Here is a 21,541-nt window from a genome sequence, read left to right as displayed (position 1 = left end):
TTTTAACTTTGCAACGGCAAACTGTAGTTTCAACCAGGTGACTTTTTGTTCAGTGATTTAATAAAATATATTAAGTCATTTCTACAAGGCACAAGCGCTGTTCTTTACATTTCTCCCACATTACTCTTAAGTCGATAAAACGTTGAACATATATTACACTTGCCCAACAGAAAAGTGTTTTGTGCATCCAGCTTTACTTTTGCTGGGAAAAAAATTAAAAGTCAAGACCAGTTATATTTCCAGTATTTCATTATGAAATCATGTTGAAAACGGTGTAGAAAATAGTTATACTTCCGTGTATGTATACATTGTAACAAAGACATTTCAGCAACGTGTGCACATGCAGATGAGTGTATGCTTGGGAATGCACAACAGACCCACTCACAAATATGCATTCGGGCATCAGGCCTTCACACCGGCGCTCACGTGCAGACATGGTGGCCTGATGTTGTTGCTTTACAGCAGCGAGAGGGTAGTTATGGCCATTTCGGTGTGATATGGCCTTGGACTCTGGTCACGGGCTATCCGTTAACCCTGGAGGTGTGGGGAAGCCACGCAGACTGGCACAAACAAAAGGCGCACACTTTGGCACGGGAGCCGAATACCATGCAAAATGCACGAAAAAATATGAAATTACTTCTTTATCCTTTGTGGCGTGGTTGGAAACAGATCTCCAAAGAACCATTGAATGCAGAGGGCATGACACACGCAGCTGGATTTATGTCTTTACTGATACAAGGGAAATTCCCCTTCCTGCTGTTCAGTCATGTGCTTCTCCAGTGTGTGTGTGTGTGTGTGTGTGTGTGTGTGTGTCCCTCACACACACACACACACACACATCCAAAATAGCTTTGGCAGGCTTGATTTACATTTGGAAAATAGAATCTAGACAGACAGAAAAGGTAGACCCATATGAGACAGACAGAAGCAGGTGGTGGTCAGAGTGTGAGAGAGAAAAAAGACCGACGGCGAGATCGATGATCATGCCGGAAGGTAATGGAGGTCTTTTCCAACCTGTGTACCTGATGCATGAATGGATAGAGGAGAGGAGAAGAAAAGGCCAGTCCACTCCAAACTTCCGTAACATCCAAAGTTTTCCTTCTAAGCTGAGCTGTGATTGTCACCCAAAATTTGGCGATCTTCTTAGAATGGTCATCCTTAGAGCCGAACATCCGTGGTTTAGTTCCCGTGTTCCTCCAAGTCCGCCAAAGTGTCATTGAGCGAGACTCTGAACCCCTAACGGCTTCCCTGGCGCCGCGAAGTGACTGCTAACTGATCATGGTTCATGGGTTGAATGCAAAGAAATAGTTCCTGGAAAGGATTAAGAAGGTATAATATTACATATATTTAAAAAAAATCTCAAACGCTGTTTAATTCTCAACACAGTGTAAGTGATGGTGTGACATATTGACATCCAAACCTTTTTCCGCATGTAAACAGGTGTGACGTCCGAAAGCGCTTGATGTTGGTATGTCTGTGAAAGTTCTCAGTTATCCAGGTTATGGTCAATTCTAGTTGAATCTTCTTAGTCAACTGGAAGAAATTCAAGTCCAGTTTGCCAAGATAAGAAAATTTTGACAAGAACTTGATGTTGGTATTTTTTTTTTTGTTATTCGTTTTATTGGTTGGATTTATGAGGTTTCTCTGAATTCCCGTAGGCTATTACTGCATCACAATACGAGGAAGTAATAGTTTCCAGCTCTCAACAACAGTCACACGGTCACTGTATACACATGCAGTGCACGTGTAATTTTTTTTTTTTTGTTTTGTTTGGCGAAGCATCTGTTTTTGCGATCAGCTGCTTGCTTATCTGTTGATACGCCCGGGCATGTTTGAGACGCCACAACCGAGCGGCTCCGGGGGGACGGGGCATGAAAACCAGACGAGCACTGGAGGGGATCCGACAGGGATTCGTACACTAAGTCTGTGTCCATCTTGGTGACATCTGACGGTTGAATGCGCTCTGCTCCTCCCTGCAGCGCGGTTCGAAACAGAGCCGACATGACGACGAAGAATGTTCCACAGGGGGAACGTTGTTGCGGGCTTTGTGGGTTTCTTTTTTTTTTTTTTTTTTTTTTTTGCGCTGCTTCCAAGAATCAAGACAAAGTGTCGTTTCTTTTGTGGAACAAGCCGTCTCTTTGAGGCCCAGGTCAAAAGCGCCTGCGGACAGAAACAAAGTGTTCTCCCCCCCCCCCCCGTGAATGTGAAGGTGGTAATTCGGGGTTTCGAGGAATGCGTTTTAATGGATCAGTGTCTGCGTTGGACAGGCCTACAGAGAGGGAGCGCACGGAGAGACTGATCAAGACCCGCCTCAGAGAGATCATGATGCAGAAAGACCTCGAAAACGTCACCTGCAAGGAGGTGAGAGGCAAAGAACTGGAAAAATGTACCCTTGTGTGAACACTTCATGCTGGTGTCACTTCTACACGAAAGTTTCAGTTTAGAGAAAAGTAATTCCTTTCTTTCCTTCCAATCCATTCCCAGATCCGAACTGAGCTGGAGATGCAGATGGTTTGCAACCTGAGGGAGTTTAAGGAATTCATAGACAACGAGATGATCGCCATCCTGGGACAAATGGATAGTCCCACAGAAATTTTCGAGCACGTCTACTTGGTAAGAAGTCTAGATTGGATTTTGGCCCCCTGCAAAACCCAGTTGGGTGTTTCCAAGAACTTCTGATTGTGACCGGCCCCTGCTTCCTCCTCAGGGCTCGGAGTGGAACGCCTCAAACCTGGAGGAGCTGCAGAACAGCGGGTAAGACATCTTGTCGCTTCAAGACCGCCCTGGGGCTTGTTTATGCTCACGTTGTGTACGTGAATACATCCACTAGAGGGCAGTGCAGAGTTCACGTCTAAGTTCCGACAACAGAAAGACTGCCATAGATGGCGGCCATAAATACATAGCGGCATGCGGTCAGAGAATTCTTCTCCGACGTCATACCCTTGCCTTGTCGTTGTCTTCTCCCCTGTTCCTTTCGCCGGTCGCACATTAGCGTACCGCACAAAACTGCCCCCCTCAGGACTTCCGGTGGCTCTGCTCCGGTCGCTGCTTTCAGCTAATGAATTCATAATCCTCGTGGGCTCTGTTCAAAGATCAGTAGATCACAGATGCTGAGGTGAAACAGCGATTCACAATGCCCGTCTCTTCTTCAGTGTGCGCTACATCCTCAACGTGACCAGGGAGATAGACAACTTCTTTCCGGGCGAGTTCGAGTACCACAACATCAGGGTGTACGATGAGGAGGCCACCAACCTGCTGGAATACTGGAATGAGACGTACAAGTTCATCGCCAAAGCCAAGTAGGCTTGCACAAGCGCGGCACGCACACGTTTCCTTTCCTTCTCGACCAGCCAAACACCAGCTCATTCTCTGTCAACTATCACCTTCAGGAAAGCGGGCGCAAAGTGTCTGGTTCATTGCAAGATGGGTGTCAGCCGCTCGGCGTCGACCGTGATCGCCTACGCCATGAAAGAGTACGGCTGGACGTTGGACGCCGCCTATGACTACGTGAAAGAAAGACGTGCCGTAACCAAACCGAACCCTTCCTTCATGAAACAGCTGGAAGAGTATCAGGGAATCCTGCTGGCAAGGTGCGCTTACACATAGGGACAGATCGCGTATTTTCTATTTTTTTCCAAATCAGGTTATAACTAATAATGGCTTTCTGCTTCCACAGCAAACAGAGGCATAACAAGCTGTGGCGCTCGCACTCCGACAGCGACCTATCAGATCGTCCCGATCCAATGTGCAAGCCTCTGTCCCACTCCCTGGGCCGCTCCGACTCCCACGGCAACAACAATTCCTCCCCCTCGTTGCAGCACTTCCTTGGGGTGGCTGTGCTGCAAGCCCTCAGAGCCGAACGCGAAGGCTCCGCCGATTCCTCCTGCGACTCCCCCACTCGCTCCGAAGGCGCGTGCGACTCACCGGTTCAGGAAGAGGTCGGCTCGGACGGCGACGTCCCCCTCCTACCTCTGACGCCGCGGCCCAGAGCGGCCACTGTGGTCCCGGAGGAAAGAGTGGACAATGCGGCGAGTGTGGCCATCACGGTGCCGGTTCCAGCCCCGCACCCGCCGCCTTCGCTCCACATCCTCCCCCCTACGCCCAAACTCCAGCGCGCTCGCTCAGGGCCTCTCACGCCGCTATCCGGTCCCGCTCACAGAACACTGGAGTTGCTTCTCAACGGGTGTGAAGAGTGCGGCTCGGAGGAAATCTCTCCCGTCACCACAGGGTCCTCAGACTCCGACGCATTAGAACAATCTTCGTCAGATTTAATGAGTGACAAACCCAGCCCCCTCAGCCCTGTCGGCAGCACCCCTTCCTCACCACTCTCCACGCCGTGTCTCAACGACGACAACAACAACCCCAGCGACCCCTTTGACAGCCGAAGGGAGCCCGACGGTCTCTCCAGCCACAGCTCAGACAGCATAGACTTCTTCAGTGCCCGGGAGAAGTTCCTGGGCCGAGCGCAGGACAGCGGAGCGCGGGTGTTGGCTGAGGAAGCCCCGAGGGGCACAGGGTCGCTAGATCAGGACGAACCCCAGGAAAAGCAGGCGGAGGAAGAGGAGAGCGGAAATGGGACGTCTCAGGTACAGAATCGTTTTTCCAGCAACACATCTCGTCTTCGAGCCGCTTGTTATCGGCATCCGACGGCCCTCGACTGCTCCCAAATCGCCGTGTCAAGCTTTAGATCCAAGATTCAAGTGTTTATTGTTATATGTAGTCTGGAAACGTGTTACCCTATATAATTAACTTCTTACTTTGCTGTCCACAGTGCATTTGTATTGACAAGAAATAGGTAGTGTAAGCATTATTATAAATATAAGCGTAGTTGGCAGTGCAAGTAAAACATTGAGCGCAACTTGGTGTGCAACTGACAAAGTGCAGGTATATGGATGAGTACTGTTAACTACTGGCTGTAGTTACATGTGGAGTGTTGCAGAAAAAGAGGAATAAGTGTAAGGTCCATTTAGATCCATTTATTCACACCAGTGAGTTAGGGGTGGATGTAATTTTAAAAAGGAATTGGTTACTTAACCATATTACTGTGGTTTTAAAGTAACACTTAATACATTAGCTGGTACTTGTATTGATGTGTGTGTTAGGATTCACTCACGTGTGTATACTTAATATGTATCGTTATCGAGGTTGTTGCTTATCGGGAACCTGTGCTCGCGTCCGTGTATGAAAAGCGTCTCCTGCGGGCACGAAAACAAAACCAGGACTCAACATCATGCTGCCAGTCTGTGCACAGCTTCAAGTAACTTGTAGATTACTTGATAAGGCCACCAAGTAGTGGACTGCATGTATAGTATTACACAAATTCCATTACTTGCCATAATACTCCAAGTAGAGTACCAACCCCAGCACTGATGCTACCAGCAGTCTTACCAAGCACTGGATTCATTAACCACGGAAGGAGACCTTAAACCGGTTTTGTTTTGTCTTAAAGTGCTACTTCAGAAATAATCCAAATTATATCAAGACTTAATTAAATCATTGCTAATTAGATTTCATTTCCCTGACACCGTGATTCTCCTCTCAGCTTCCGAGCCTTTCGAGAATCAGCCAGAATATCGGTGTATTTTTCCTACCTGAACTTGATTGAGTCCTGTCAGTGAACACTTTCTGTGTGTGCGTCCCACATCATTGTTATTGATATTTCCTTAGCTTGTTGCGCTGTATTTCGTAAACAAAGTTCATTCATTTAATTATGTGTTTCTTTTTATAAATTTTTTTTCTTCATACCCACCATCTTGAGATAAACCGCTTTTTTTTTCGCCGTCCGGCTTCCTCCTTGGCCCAGTTTGTTTGAGATGGCCGTTCAAGGTGTTCCAGAACCGTGACGTGATGCAGCGACCCTGACTTTTTCGGGCTTAACGCCAAAATTGGCACAGATAAGACACCTGCTGTAAAACAAAATAATTGATTGAAGAATTGATGAGACATTGATGTAGAGCATCCATCTCATTGGGCTTCAGTCTTCTTATTTTTATAAAGATAAGATAAGATAAGGCTTATTTTACTATTTTGACTATTTTGTCTTATCGCAATTCCATCTTTTTTTACATGTCTCTTTTTCCCATTTTGTCTCCTAGTCGTCTCCGCTCGAGGACACCGATGACAGAGCCGGCCCCGAACAGACGCATCACCATGACAACAGCATATCAGTCCGCCATATTGTCACTGAGATCGAAGCCATATGCCACCCGACTCCTTGCCTTGCTGCGATGCCCTCCTCTTCGTCGTCTCTCCCGCCGTCCTCCCAGAGCCTCCAGGTCGCCCGACCCGAGCAACTGGAGGAGGCGGAGGAAGGCGCGGCGCAAGACTCCCCGCCGTCGCAACCGCAGTCCCCCGCCATGCTGCCGTCGGACTGGCCGGCAGGCTCGGTGCGGCGGGCCACCGAGCAGCTGGAGCAGAAGCTGAGACAAGAAATGGAGACGGTGGCGTCGCAGCGCTCCCCGCTGCATTCCCCCAACGCCGAGCACCCCACCGTTCGCGTATCACTCTCCCCCCCCAGCAGCGAGCATCCGCCCCTTCACTCCACGCAGGGCTCCGCAGACGAAACACTCAGTCAGGGAGAAAACATAGCCGTATCCACGGAGACCAAAGACAGAAGCGAGCGTCTAGGCATGTGCACGGAGTTTCAAAGACTTAACCACTCAGGCTCAGACACACTCCCGAGACCTCCGCGCCCCACTAACTTAATTATCAGACAAGTCTCCGGTGCTACGCCTGTAACTGTGATCACATCCGGAGGCAGTCACGTGCTGGCAGAGGAGCAGATATCAGGACAGGCATCTAATTGTCAGGTAGTTGAAGCATCTCCAGATACCTCAGCCAACTACCAAAGAGGGGTTCACACCCGCCGCGAGGTCTGCTCGCACCCCATCGGACTGGAAGGCGCGACGGTCCAGGAGTCGGACACCGACGAGACACTCGAGCCCGGCGCCTGCGGTCGATTCGGGGGCTGCGGCCCCGGCTGTGAGGCCCGGAGCAGGTTGGCGCACGGCGGCCATGAGCTGGAGAAGATCCAGCAGACCCTCAGGGAGCTGCAGGCGTTCCTCCACGAGGGCGTCGGCCTGGAGACAGCCCAGGAGCAGGAGCCGGCGCAGCATCAGGGCCTGAGAGACCCCATGGACACGGAGCCGGGGCTCTGTAAAGGGGGGGGTGCAGAGGGGACCCCCGGGGGCCCGGATGTGGGGCCGCGGCGCTGCAAGAGACAAGATGGGAACGGCTTCCCGGAGCCAACTGGATGGCACAGGGCCATGGAGCTGGAAGCTCGAATCCGCCAGGCGGGCCTCACGCCCCCATCCCTCATGAAGAGGTCAGCCTCTCTGGCTAAACTGGACTCCCTGGAGCTCTCAGCCAATGACCTCAGTGACCTGGACCTCAGGCCGCACGCCAGAACGACCCCCCCAAATCCCCACGGCGGTTCCTCCGCACCCCCGAGCCACCCGGACGACTCTTGGAAGAAGCAGAAAGTGCTGGCTCAGAGTGCCGCCCCTGAAAAGACACCCCTTTCCCACGCCACCTCGTCCTCGTATCCGCACCGCTGCGTTGCCCAGGAGATGGGTGAGAGGGAGGAGCCGGAAGGCGGCGGCGGCGGCGCCAACGTGACAGCTCCTCCTTCGCGCCAGCAGGGGCGACCTCACGCATCGAGACGCTCGCGGAAAGCGTCCGCCGAGAAGAAGCAGCGAGCGGCCACTGCCGCCGCGCTGTACAATACTATGTGAACTCACCGCGGCGGACTGGAACTGACAAGATCGACGAGGCTGCATGACGCGTGTGTGTGTGTGAATGTTGTGGCGGGAAAACTCTGTGACCTCAGACATTCTGCGCCGCGTGCCGGCGGAGAGTGACAAATATATGTTTGCATGTAAAACACTGGATGTGTTTGGGCCGGGGGGAGGTCGGGCTTTTTGTACGCGCAGTCATGAAACGCAAATGTCCGGGTGAAGACCACGTGTTCATCCTCAGCTCCATTTTTCTTTTTTTTTGCTTTGTTTTCTTGCATTTGGTTTTCAGCCTCTCACCCCGGCTGTACGTGCAATGGTTTTAAAACTACAACAGGGGCTTTTTTTTTTTTTCTCCAAACATGCACTTTACTGTTTAGATCATGTCTTTTATTTGACATCTGTCTCAAACCCCAGGAGAGCGTTCTTTTGCACTGATTCCAGTGAAAGACGGGTTGTCTGTGCGTGTCTTTTTTTTTTTTTTTTTTTTTAAGTGTCAAAGATGGCAAGACGTGTCTTTATTCAGATTTTAACTGAACCAGGATAAAGCTGATATGTTAAGTAAATGTGTGTTTTTTTAATTCATTACTAAAGCGGGAAATAAATGAGGTCGTTTTGTTTTGAGCAGAGTGACAAGTTTCTTCTTCGCAGGATTTTAGCCTCACGCCAGGTCCTAAAGGTGAAATGAACTATTAGCAACAGTTGCTGCGTTACTTCGCCATCTGCTGGTAAGGCGAGGAATTGCAGCCTACACCTTATTGGTCCAGGTGACTAGAAATTAAATTCGACCAATCAGAAATCTCAGCCGTAGGATGTTTATCGCATGTTTTGTTTTTTTCCCCTCAGAAATCGCATCTCCTCCGGGAGACGGATCAGTCTGTCCTGTCAGCGCAGCATATTTCAGGGTGACATTTCAGCCACTGTTTCATGTGGATAATTAACCAGCCAGGCGCGGGGCCACCTAGGCCGCCGCCAAGCCACGTGCTCGCACATCAATCGGCCCTGGCATTAAGAGACCTTTAAGGGAATAAAAGGGGATAAAGACGTTGCACATCCCTGTTTGGGTAAGGCTCATTTTAACCATTTTCTGAAGGCGATGATGATGAATACCCGCCAGGGAGAGGAGGCCGTCTTCGGTGACTCACTGATTTCTACCAACTAAATCTACGTCAGTCGACAGTTCAAACAGAGTTTTGATTAAGTTAGCCGATGCGTCTCGGGCAGCTGTGGAGGAGGGAAGTAGCTGAATTGATGGAGGGTTGGGGGACGAATAAGGATTTCTATCTGTGGCTCTGATGCCTCTCCTCCTGCTGATGCTCCCTCCATCATTGGCGTGAAACATTCAAAACAAGTTCTTGCAACGACATATAAAGATTATTCATTCATTCATGTATTCATTATCTATACCAGAGGAGAAGAGGGCTTAACGCCAGACTAGTCACCTGTCAGTCAGTGGGCCACATATACACTGCTCAAAAAAATAAAGGGAACACTTAAAAAACACATCCTAGATCTAAATGAATGAAATATTCTTATGAAATACTTTGGTCTTTACACAGTTGAATGTGCTGACAGCAAAATCACACAAAAATGATCAATGGAAACCAATTGTATCAACCATGGAGGTCTGGATTAGGAATCACACTCAAAATTAAAGTGTAAAAACAAACTCCAGGCTGATCCAACTTTGATGTAATGTCCTTTAAACAAGTCAAAATGAATCTGTGTTGCTTCCTGAGTTGACACTATGATTTCACAGAAGTGTGATTGACTTGGAGTTACATTGTGTTGTTCAAGTGTTCCCTTTATTTTTTGAGCAGTATATATGTCATAGATGCAGTAGCATTCACCCTTTTATTTACAAATCAGGCAATTTAGGGTCTCCAATATAGCTCATGTAGTAGAAACCGGAGACATGGGGAAAACATGGAGACTTCACACAGAAAGACCCCTCCTCCCCCTCCGGAATCGAGCCAGGGACCTTCTTGCTGTGAGTGGAAAGCGCTAACCGCTTCACCGCAACGCCGGCCCATAGAAAGAACATTTAAATTTAAAACCTCAGACGTGTTTATTGCTCGCAGGCTGTTTGACTTGCAGCCTCTGCCCGCGGGAATGTTCCATCGTCTCAGACAGAAATATTCCTTGTGTTACAAACTACAGTTTAAAAGTCTGCAAGAAATCGATAATCTTTAGGCCGTAAACATCCGTTCGTTTCTCTGTGGGGCTCTTAAGTTTTAAGCCTCGCCATTAAATGCACCTCTAAACATCGGATTCAAATATAGATGGCAAATATTAACTCAGCTTGGACCCGAAAAAGATGGCGGGTCATGACACGAGCTTCAAGTGTGTGGTTCGGTTCCCGGAACGCCATCCTCCTAATCTCTCTCAGACACTGTCACTCATTGAGGCGGGAATAAAGAGCACAGTCTTATCGTCTTCGCTCACGACCTTTTCAGAGCTAAAATGAGAAAAAAAACGTTCTGGCTGAGGAGCTTCTCTTCGTCTCTGACGAGCGAGATGTATTTTAAGTTCTGCATGGTTTCACCAGACCGCCCTCAGCCCCTGCTGTGAGTCATAATATTGGGCAAAGTTTCTTCTTCTTCTCCTTTAGGCTTTTCCCTTCAGGGGTTGCCACAGCAAATCAACCTTCTCCATCTAACCCTATTCTCTGTATCCTCCTCTCTCACACCAACTAGCTTCATATCCTCTCTCACTACGTCCATAAATCTTCTCTTTGGTCTTCCTCAAGACCTCCTGCCTGGCAGCTCCAATTCCAGCATCCGTCTACAAATATATTCACTCTCTCTCCTCTGTACATGACCCTACCATCTTCTCTGACCTTCTCTCCAAACCATCTAACATGTGCTGTTCCTTTGATAGGCTCATTCCTGATCCAATCTATCCTCGTCAGTCTAAAAGAGAACCTCAACATCTTCAACTTTGCGACCTCCAGCTGTGCCTCCTGTCTTTTCGTCATTGTAACTGTTTCTAGGCCATACAGCATCGCTGGTCTCACTGCTATCTAGTACACCTTTCCTTTCATTCTGGCTGATAGTCTTCTATCACATAGTACCCCTGACACTTTTTTTCCCCTTCTTGATCTCCACTCCCTGTAGCCTCACCGTTCCACCTGGGTTCCTGTTACTCACTCACATATACTCTGTCTGTCTGACTAACCTTCATTCCTCTCCTTTCCAGTGCATTCCTCCACTTCTCTAGGTTTTCCTCAACCTGTTATCTGCTCTTACTTCAGATCACAATGTCATCCGCAAACATCATGGTCCATAGAGATTCCTGTCTAACCTCATCTGTCAGCCTGTCCATCACCACTGCAAACAAGAAGGGGCTCAGAGCTGATCCCTAGTGGAGTCCCACCTCCACCTTGAACTTCTCTGTTACCCCCACAGCACACCACACCACTGTCTCATAGCTAGCATACATGTCTTGCACCAGTCTAACGTACTTCTCTAACAATATCTGGCAAAGTCTTCCTCATTATTTAATTATCTAGACAACTTATTCAGCAGCCAGGGTCGGGGCTGAGGGTTGAGGCAGGAGCCTATCACAGCTTTCATTGGGCGAGAAGTAGGGTTCACCCTGGACCGGTTGTCAATCACAAGGCAGTATATCGAGATATAAAACCATTCACCCTCTCATTCACGTCACCTAGAGATATGCATCAAGAAGCTCGTGTACATGACAGATAAAGACAAAACCATTCACCCTCTCATTCACGATACACAACCATTTATCCTTATTCGTATCACAGAGATATACCACAATTCACTCCTTCATTCACATGACAGATAGACATACAGTCATTCATCCACAGGTTTGAGTCATTTTGAGTCTGCAATGAACCTCCTGCATGTTTTTACGCTATGGGAGAAAACTGGTGAACCCGAAAGAACCCCACACAGACACAGGGAGGACATGGGCTGCAAACCAATCATTTCAAATATTAAAGCATACTCGAGCAGAGAGCAGCCCCGGCTGTTTTTTCTCTCATCCCCGCCCCCCCAAAGTAGCACTTCTTCTCACTCTTGAGCCAGAAATATCACCGGGAAAACACTCCCCTAGCTGCCCCTGGGTCCCGTGATGTGCTGGGAATCCGTGTCAGAGCGATGATGACAGAGTGGTTTGCTCGGAAAAATAAACAACAAGCCGCCGTTAGGCCACAACTTTCCTATCTCGCCAAAAATTAATTGGTTTTGTGAGTGTCCTTCACTGGAGAGGCACAGGAACCGTCGGCTGCTCCAGAATCAGAAGACGGGGTCAAGGGATTCAGCCCAAACAAGAGCGGCCTGCAATTTAACAAGGAATTATATGTTTAAAAAAATCACACGTAGCTGCTGCAAAAGGCGTTTCTTTATTTGAATCGTTATCTGAATTCACACCCCAACAATCCCCCGTGAAAACATCTCACCGCGTCCCCGACCCGCATATTCAGGGTTAAAAAAAAAAAAAAAAAAAAGAGGAATCATTTTCTTATCAACCAGGCGAAGCCTGTCTATGAATTATAGAGGAGAGAGATGTCACCTCTGTCTGTGCTGATATTGGAAAAAGTTTCTGTCGAAGTAAAAGTCATAAATAAGTCAGAAAAAGAAAGCTGTGTTAAAACGGACCGTTAAAGGAGTTTGCCGGTCTCCAACTCTGCGATATCAGGGCGCAGAAGCTCCAGTCCGGAGGACGCTTAACAGTTGGTTTTGGGTGATATTTCACGTGTAATAATCCGGACGCAATAAAAATGTCCTTCTGCGTTGCCTTTGAGAGCGTCCACGGCGATTCTTTCCCAGGGTTTTTACATTCCCCCTCAGAGAGGCGCGTGTAATACTGCGGCCCTCCAGGGCCGGACGCCAGCGGTGCCGGAAAAGGGGGATGCAGGACGACATATTTAATTTAAAATCCACTGATAGGAGTCCACCACGGTACCCTTTTTATTATTCATGTTCACACACAGAAGCCTGTAACACACTCCACTCACTCGCACGTAGTACAGTTTACACACCCCCGGTGTCGCCTTGCGTCCCCCCGTGCTATGAATTTCATGTTGTGCCCCCCATCACCCCCCCCCCCCAACTCATCAAGACACTCCACCATGTATATTCATTCGTATATGTGATCCAACCACAAGCTAAGTACAGTACATTTGGATTTCATGTTAATAAGAGGATTTTTTTTTTTTGAATTTTCTTTTTTTGAATTTTAGGAAAATCAGGGCGGTGGTCCGCCTTTTGACATTCAGCTGAACCCCTTAAATGAAACAGGTTGCTACCCCCCACCCCCACCCCTGCCCCCTAAATCTGGCTCCTGGCTTTGCAAAGTCCCTTAAATCTTTTTAAATCACAGTTGAGGTTGAAAAACTGCAACTCAGTGGAAAAGTGTGTGTGTGTGTGTGTGTGTGTGTGTGTGTGTGTGTGTGTGTGTGTGCAGTGGAATACAGAGTTGTATTCCCTCTCTCCTTGCTCTCTCACTTTCTCTCTCTCTCTCTCTCTCTCACACACACACACACATTAACTGTTTTATCTTCAGGAGGGAACGCGATCCATTGACCCTTGTGCAGAAAGCTGGTTTTGAGGCACACACACGCACACACACAGATCTCTCATCCAAGCGAACACAAGGTCAAGGGTGCGTTCGACTAAACCATAACAGGTTGCGGTGTCAGGTTGTAAACTGGCGATGATCAATGGGATGCGCAGGAGAGTTGGTGGAACGGGGGTGGGATGGACGGCCGTCCCTCTCTGGAGGTCCCCATCTGGCAAAGGCTGGATTCTCTGGATTCAACTCCAGCCCTTTCCAAAGTGTGCTTAAAGTTTAAGACGTAAACTGCCCTTTTCTATCACCCCCCCCCTCTCTCTCTCTCTCCCCAGCACCCCGCAGCTGAGGCCGCCCCGCTCTCATTTCTCCATAAGCGACAGCTGAATGATGTGCTGCAGCTCCTCCTCCTCCTGCCGCCGCCGGAGCTCGGCCTCCTCCTGCTCCCGGGCGGAGATCTCCATGGCAATGCGCAGCTGCTCGTCGTAGCTGCAGGTTGTGGGCGGCTGCTTCTTGGACGGGGTGGAGCCGAGGCTGGACGGAGGGTGAGGCTTGTGCGGGGGGACCCTGGCCCAGAGAAAGGGGACGTAGAGGATGAAGCGTGTTTGTTAGATTTTTAAGACTTTTATTTCAAGTTCCACAAAGTCGGGAAGCTGAGAAATACCTCCTCCTCACCCTCGTCTTTCTTCACTGGAACATCCTGAATGGATGAATGCATTTTTTTTCCCATTTTATTATTTAAAATGCTTATATAAAGTGTCTGCGGCCTGGAGGCGCAGTGGACATGTATGATACAGAACACCGGAACGGGATTGGCTCATTTTTTTATGACGTCACAAATCGCGGGTCGTGGGAGCCGCCTAAAGAATATGAAAAAGTCTTTTTTATATCAAACCCCTGCATGGAAGTCTTTCTATGCAGCGATGCTAAGCAAAGACGGGGGGGGGGGGGGGGGGCAGGCATCATTTTCCTCATCCATTTCAACAGTCCACGAGCTGTGTAACCCGACTTTAGTTATTTAAAGATTATGTAATCCCCGTCACCAAGATGGAAGGTTAAAACTGCGCTCATCAATTTTTCATACAGATCCTGGGTCTTAATAATCTAATTCAAAAGGCGTCATTCGCGGCGAGGAAGAGAATCTGCGGTCCTCCTATGCTTCGCGCGTCCCCCTATAGCTTATTTATACACTTTACCAAACACAGCTCGATGTTTTACAGCAGCGGGCGTCTTCTAACTTGTTTGAGAATTACATTTGAACTTAAAATTCCATTCAGTGTATTTTACTCTGAGTCACAGCTTGGCTTCACACGCTGTAAGAAACGGGCACACCAGAATGACTAGTTTATGGCGCGCGACAATCTCTTTTAGCATCGGTTTCCTCCAGGCCGGGTCGGCGGAGTGAGGAGTGCAGTGACAAGCGACTCCGATTCATCCGTAAATAAGGAAGACGTAGAGAAAACACTGTCTAAAGATAACGAGGCAAAGTCAACAGTGGCCCGGCCGACCGCGGGAGCAGGAAGCTGTCATCCTCTGGTCCATCTTTCTCTCTCTGTGCACACCAGATAGGGGGGATGAGCGGAGCAGGGCGTTTGGAAGAATAGAGCGGAGGAGGAGGAGGGGACAGGCGCACAGGATGTGAGTCAGGGATGGAAAGAGAGAGCGGAGCAGGATGAGAAGGAGGTGAGACGCTGAAGAATAACAGCGCGGGAGTGCGTCGGGAGGAAGTCGGAGACAATGCGGGTGAAAGAACGGCAGGATGTGGTGTCTTTATCCAGACGGCCAGAGGAGGAGGTGGGGGGGGGGTTGACATATTTGGTTTATTTCTGCTTTGATTAAAGTCCCGTCCTTCGCTCTGATCAAACTTTATCTGCAGTTTCCATTCGCTTTTCCCGATTAATCTGGATTTTAGACGGAGGTAAACAGAGAGGAGTGAAAGGAAAACAACAGAAGGAACCAGACGCGTGGACGTCATGGCGTTCTGACCTCTCCAGGCGACTCGGGTCACAGGACAGGGGGTGCGTCCCCGGCTTGCTGTTGGTCAGTGCCTCCCAGATGGTCACCTAATCAGAGGGAGAGGAGAAAAAATAAAAAAAAAGAGACTAGCCACGATGAAGTCACGACACGTGCACAGGAAATCGGAACAATACACATTGACTTGTAGACTGAGAAGCATCCCGGCGTTTCTCGGAAGCTCTTATTTTGTTAGTTTGTGCTAATGATGATGATTTCACACTGAATGATTGTTCGTTTTTATCAGCCTCTGCCAAGGTCCTCGACTTGACTTGCGCTAGTTCTGTAAATCTTTTTTTTTTTTTTTTCAATTTCATTTGTCCCGGAAACTCCCCTGAGTGTTTTCCGGAACCATGGGAAAATGCAATCAGTCAATTGCCAATTACTCACCTTCAAAAAGCAGCGGAGCATTTATTACCTAATAACCAGTAGGGAAACTGCCTTGCGAAATAGACAAAAAAAAAAAAAAGAAAAAAAGAGAAAATATCTTCTCGACACTTGACAAAACTGATAACCTGGCACTTGAGTGCTCACGACTGAGGAAAAAAAGGTTTTAAATTGACATTTTTTTCATTTAAAAAAAAAAAAAATTGTGATCAATGGTCTCTATGGAGTGCTTTCACACTTCGCAGTTTTAAATGGTTTCACACTCGAGAGCGTTAATCCATTCACACTCCGATGGCGGCATGAGCTGCCGTGCAAGGCGCTAACCAGCCCATCGGGAGCAACTTGGGGGTTCGGCGTCTTCTCGCCCAAAGGTGCTTCGGCGTGCAGACCGGAGGAGCCCGGGAATCAAACCGCCAACCAAAATCCATGGTGGCCAAAATCCACTTGTCAGGTTGGTGTTATTGTCTTCTTTTCCTTTTGGCTACTGCCTTCTGGGGTCCAACTCCTCCATCCAACCCTATTCTCTGTATCCTCCTCTCTCTTATCAGCTAACTTCATGTCCTCTTTCACTGTAACCATAAACCCTTCCTCTGGACCTCCTGCCTGGCAGCTCCAACCTCATCATCCTTCAACCAATATATTCACTATCACTCCTCTTTACACGACCAAACCATCTCAATGTGGCCCTCTGATGGACTCAGTCCTGCTCCTGTCCACCCTCTTCACCCCAAAAACAGAACATCTCCATCTCTGCTCCCTGTCATCTCCTCAATGCCACTGTCTCCAAAGCAGACAGCATCGCTGGTCTCACGTGCAACTTTCCTTTCATTCCTGCTTATTCTCTTTTATCATTACATTACATTACATTACATTACATTTGGCAGACGCTTTTATCCAAAGCGACTTACAATAGAGGACATAAGCACTGCAAATAACACTTGCAAATACAAGATGCACAGGAAATATACAGAACAGTAAGTCGGGGTTAGTTTTTTTTTTTTTTTAAGACAAAGACATACACATACATACACACACACACTGCATAGCCTAACTTGGTGCCTAACCTGATCTGGGGCAGCTCAAGCATCAGCGCAGTAAATAGTCCAGAAGTCCTTATCAATAGTCCTTATTACACATTACTCCTGATACTTTTCTACACAGGTCAGTGTTATTGCACAACAAATAAATGCATCAAACTGTGAAGTCGGTAGAAAGGTGAATAATTGGGATTTATTTTATTTTATGTGTTCCCCACACCTGACTACAAGTAAATAAACGATTTTGAATCGTCTCATTGGATTTGCCAAGCAACACTTCGATGACTGAAGTGTGCACAGGTGAGGCTGCAGGTGTGCTGGCTGCAGGCGGGCTGCAGGCTCCGATTCATGCGGTGCCAGAGAGCCGCCGGGGCGGGCGGGGATTAGGAAGCATCGCTGCCACCGCCGGGTGTGCGATGAATCCCCGGAGCCGCGCCGAGAACCAGACCGAGCACGGCGGGAGGAGAAGCGAGGCTGGCCCGGGCTCAGAGGGCGGATCGCGGTGTGGCGCGCCGGGCGCCCCGGCGGTGAGTTAAACCGACAAACCCACCATTAGCTTGTTAGCTTAGCAACCGGAACAACAGGATGGGAGGTTTATTTTGAAAATGACAAACAGGAAATTGTGTTGTTTTTTTTTTTTTTTTTTAGTCTTTAAAAAATATCCCAAAACTTAAGCTATTTTTCAAAAAAACTGCCCGAAGCTTTCATTAAATACGTTCAAAATTAACGAAAGGAAAATCAAAAAAAAAAAAAAAAGTATATACACTGCTCAAAAAAATAAAGGGAACACTTAAAAAACACATCCTAGATCTAAATGAATGAAATATTCTTATGAAATACTTTGCTCTTTACACAGTTGAATGTGCTGACAACAAAATCACACAAAAATGATCAATGGAAATCAATTGTATCAACCATGGAGGTCTGGATTAGGAATCACACTCAAAATGAAAGTGTAAAAACAAACTCCAGGCTGATCCAACTTTGATGTAATGTCCTTAAAACAAGTCAAAATGAATCTGTGTTGCTTCCTGAGTGGACACTATGATTTCACAGAAGTGTGATTGACTTGGAGTTACATTGTGTTGTTCAAGTGTTCCCTTTATTTTTTTGAGCAGTATAGTTACTTGTTAACAGACACCGCCTTTTGTGAAAGGGTGGGGCTTGAGGCCATAATCAAAGTGAAAATAAATCTTTTAAATCCCCCCCGGTAACATTATTCTCCATTCTGACCATGATTTATGAACTGCTCATTTCATATATGACTGATGCTCCAATTATCTATAATAACCGCCTTCTCATGTAAGCAGCTAATAACCTGTAAGTCACTTCTGATTGCCTGAACCACTTCACATATTCAGGTGCAAGATGGATTTGAATGGGATTTTTAAACTCGCAAATCCCGGTGGCTCGGGGAGGGGGCCAGAAATAATTGGTTCAATTTTCATTTTTTGGAAACTGTTCTTAGTCATTTGTTTGATAGAGATTGGTGATCGTAAGAGGGAGCATGAAGTCATTTTTTACTGTGCTATTTCCCTGTATCACGAGGAAGGAGACTGGCAGTTTGTGATGCCAACAAACTTCATGGAAATGAATGCACATCAGGGGAAAAAAAAAAAAAAAGAGTATTGAAATTAGACCCGGCTGGCGTCTGTCACTGGCTGCTAACTCATTCTATCGCGCGGTGACTCCGACGGTCCCCTGTGTTCCTCCGTGACATGTCACTGTGCTAGAGGCTGTTCATAAAATGCAGCCGCTGCCCCCTTCGGAGAGCGCGGTAACAGCTCGGCGAGCTCAGAGGTGGTGCAGGCGGAAAACGGGAGATTCGGAGGAAGACAGGCCAACAGTTGCCCGAAGGCAGTTTGCAGGTGGGGCCGGTGGGGGCGAGGAAATTGCTGCAGAGAATGACAAGATGGATTTTTGTAGAATAGAGCGAGCGAGCGAGCTTGTCATGGGTGCGGTTCTTCCATCACCTACGCCGCTTCAGAACGCCACCCGTAATTAGCTCTCTCATCGGCGAGAGAAGTGGCAGTACATTGGTTCGCGGGGGCACAAATCCTCAGTCAAAACCCTCGGCTCCTCCCGTTTCCGCGCTAAAGCTACTTTGAAGATGTTCTCTGACCCGTCACATCCGAGTTATTTATAGTTCTCCCTCTGCGAGTTTGTTGGAAAGTCAAGAGCTACCTGGACCAGCATCTCTAGGCTGTCAAACAGCACCGGTGTTCCAGCTGTATTTGTTATCGTGGGTCTGAGCTCAACATACCACCCGCAATTTCCTCTCCTTCTCCATCGTCCTTTCGCTATTGATTGTTTATACCTCGATGCTGGCCACCGTTTAATATTCCGCTTGTGGGTTCATTGTTGCCGTAAGCTGTGTTGCCCTACGGCTGATTCATTGTGTCTTGATTCGTTTAGAAATCAGCCACCGCTAAACCTGAAATACTATCAAATATCAAGCAACAGGTTTTGGATGTGCCCCGGCCAAACATAAAACACCTTTTATGAGGTTATAAAACGATGATTTGAGGTCCTTTATCAGTTCTTCATGAGCCGTTTGTCTAATACAAATAATGGATCCCTAGGAAAAAGAGAGGGATGTCACAAGGCATGATGTAGTGAAGGCTCTACGTGGAAAAAGTGTCATGGCCGCCTCCCATCAGGATGGTCAGACTACCTGGTCGTATTCGGAGCCGGCCTCCAGCAGACTCTGCTGTATGGCGAACTGAAGCAGGTCCTCCTCCTCCTCCCTCATGCTGTCCCTCTGCTTGCCGCCCAGCATGGTGTATCCAGGCGGGGGCTCGAACACACACGGGGGAATTTCTCCGGCTCGACACGACACTGCGCACACAGGGGAGGCAAAGGGCAAGAGGCGTGTTATCACACAGTGAAGGCAATTAGACTCAGGTACGCCTGAGGAGCAGGGAGGGGACTCTCTGTGTCATAGGAGTCAAACTCTGGCCCGCGGGCCAAATTTGGCCCGCACTGTATTTATATTTGGCCCGTACAGCCATACTAAATGACTATTTGAGCTGGCCCGCCGGTTTAGTCTACAGCGCATGTATCGCTAATTCTACAAATCCCAGAATTTTCTGCTGGTGTTTTGGCACGAAAATCACAACAGGACCCATAAACGCCCTCTCTTCTGTTGACAGTAGTGATAGCGACCTTATGCTAATCCTGGCACCCTGCTACTTAGGCAGAAAACAGGATTTTGCATGTGTGAAATATTAAGTTATGTATTGTACAGTATTAAGCTATGCTTGTTCCATATTTAGTTTTTAAGCAAAACTTGTTTGGGTTCATTGTTATATCTGGAGGAGGATTTTTTTTCAATAAATATCAATGTTGGCCCGTGACTTTGTCCCAGTTTTGAAATTTGGCAGGCTGTGTATTTGAGTTTGACACCCCTGCTCTATGTGAAAGACAAATTTAAAAAAAACAAAAACAAAAAAAAAAACAGATGGATTTTCATGGTGTATGAATATCAATAAAAACAATCTGATGTCAAAAGCATTTTAAAACTAGAGCAGATGCCTTGAATACAGTGACCGATTTGCAACAGATAACAGGTTATTAGTTAAAACAAAAGGATAGAAGTGATCACGAGGACATAATTATATGATCATTAGAATTATTGTGGTCGGATAAATGTGGCTGTGTCTCGAGTTCCTGTGGTTCATGCAAAGCCATCAACACTTGCTGATTTTAAACAATCAAAACACTTTTTTCCAATGAGGCATCTGCGCCTCCGACGGCGATCGAAGGGTGACAAAAAAAAAAACAGCTCATATTATGAAAGGCAAATGGCGAGCGTGAGTTCCCTCACTGGTGGAGCTGGAGCTGGAGACGCTGGAGGAGTCGCTGCCGGGGGAGGGGGTGTCCGTTCTGGGCGCTTCCCTCTGCCCGTCCCCCTCCACCGCCGCCTCGTTGTCGGTGCGGGCGGCGGTCCCCTCCTCGCAGCCGTTGAGATTGCTGAAGGTGATCCTGGCGTTCAGGATGTGATAGAGAGGAATCTCTGCGGGGGTGGCAGAATGACATTTAAATGTAATTTGTCGACGCCTTGCATCTTTCATCCGCCGAACTGAGGCCGTCCTTCAAAATTATCCCGCCCTCTCTCTCCTTTTTGCCCCCTCTTCCTGTCATTTCCACATTTTACCCTCATCCGTTCTCGCATGTGTTTGCTAATGTGTCACACTCCCTTGTACCTCCTTATTAATTTAACCGGTCTCCACTTTAAACGACCCCCTCCGCCTCGCCCCCCCACGGATCCTCCCATCCATCCATCTCACCCTCGCGACCCTCACCGATCTTGACGGGGAAGCCGGGCGGCAAACGCAGAGTGATGAAGTCACGCAGCTTGGCGAACAGGGCGTTGGAGATCGCCATGAGATCGATGATGGGCGCCACTTGTTCCGCCAGCGACAGCGGATGGGACTCGCACAGCCACAGCTTCGCTTTAAATCTGGGGAGAGGAAAAGAAACGCGCTCACAGGCGGCGGCCCCGGAGATGCCGCTTATCTCCATGTCGAGTCCGATCACAAAACATTTCCTCTGAAGTATAAATTAAGTAATTTATACCCCGATCCCGGGTAGACCCAGACAAAGGCATCGGTTCCCTCAAACCCGATCAATCAGCCGGTGCCGACGTTTTAACTTGTCCGATAATGATCGGATAGAGAGGCAGCTCCGCCGCCACCGGCCACATATCACCCGCTTGACATCCCGGTGCTGATGAAGAGTCGAGCTCTCCCGATGAGTCAGGGCCGGCATGAGACGGCGGAGCCGGCTAATTAAAGAAGCTCATTTAGCCCCTCGGGAACCCTGTCTGGAGCA

General features: G+C 48.2%; 2 protein-coding genes across 5 annotated transcripts in view; one reads left to right on the top strand and one right to left on the bottom strand.

Moving 5' to 3' along the window:
* ssh2a (slingshot protein phosphatase 2a) overlaps positions 1-10,931 on the top strand; it is a 30,767-nt gene extending 19,836 nt beyond the window's left edge. For 2 of the 3 annotated variants that reach the window (XM_086143506.1, XM_086143504.1), the window contains 7 exons: positions 2,268-2,361; positions 2,485-2,613; positions 2,708-2,754; positions 3,153-3,299; positions 3,390-3,590; positions 3,677-4,586; positions 6,096-10,931. In XM_086143506.1, the coding sequence (XP_085999632.1) occupies positions 2,268-2,361; positions 2,485-2,613; positions 2,708-2,754; positions 3,153-3,299; positions 3,390-3,590; positions 3,677-4,586; positions 6,096-7,733 (3,166 nt within the window). In that variant the 3' untranslated portion in view covers positions 7,734-10,931. The remainder of the gene's footprint in view (positions 1-2,267; positions 2,362-2,484; positions 2,614-2,707; positions 2,755-3,152; positions 3,300-3,389; positions 3,591-3,676; positions 4,587-6,095) is intronic. The other variant, XR_015104907.1, reaches the window with a different exon arrangement.
* A 1,899-nt stretch (positions 10,932-12,830) lies between these two features.
* Positions 12,831-21,541, bottom strand: part of ankrd13b (ankyrin repeat domain 13B) — a 48,161-nt gene continuing 39,450 nt past the window's right edge. Inside the window, exons 11-15 of one of the 2 annotated variants that reach the window (XM_086143507.1) lie at positions 21,013-21,170; positions 20,535-20,723; positions 19,383-19,546; positions 15,258-15,334; positions 12,831-13,838 (exon numbers count right to left, since the gene is read on the bottom strand). In XM_086143507.1, coding sequence (XP_085999633.1) covers positions 13,634-13,838; positions 15,258-15,334; positions 19,383-19,546; positions 20,535-20,723; positions 21,013-21,170 — 793 coding nt within the window. In that variant the 3' untranslated portion in view covers positions 12,831-13,633. Of the gene's footprint in view, positions 13,839-13,873; positions 14,824-15,257; positions 15,335-19,382; positions 19,547-20,534; positions 20,724-21,012; positions 21,171-21,541 lie in introns of those variants that run through there. The other variant, XM_086143508.1, reaches the window with a different exon arrangement.

The sequence above is a fragment of the Fistularia commersonii genome, chromosome 3 (assembly GCF_037954325.1).
Source record: "Fistularia commersonii isolate RoL2024-O1a breed Wild chromosome 3, RoL_Fcom_v1.0, whole genome shotgun sequence".
Lineage (NCBI taxonomy): Eukaryota > Metazoa > Chordata > Actinopteri > Syngnathiformes > Fistulariidae > Fistularia > Fistularia commersonii.
Note: the sequence above shows the minus strand (reverse complement) of the source record. Positions and strands in the feature narration are given on the sequence as shown.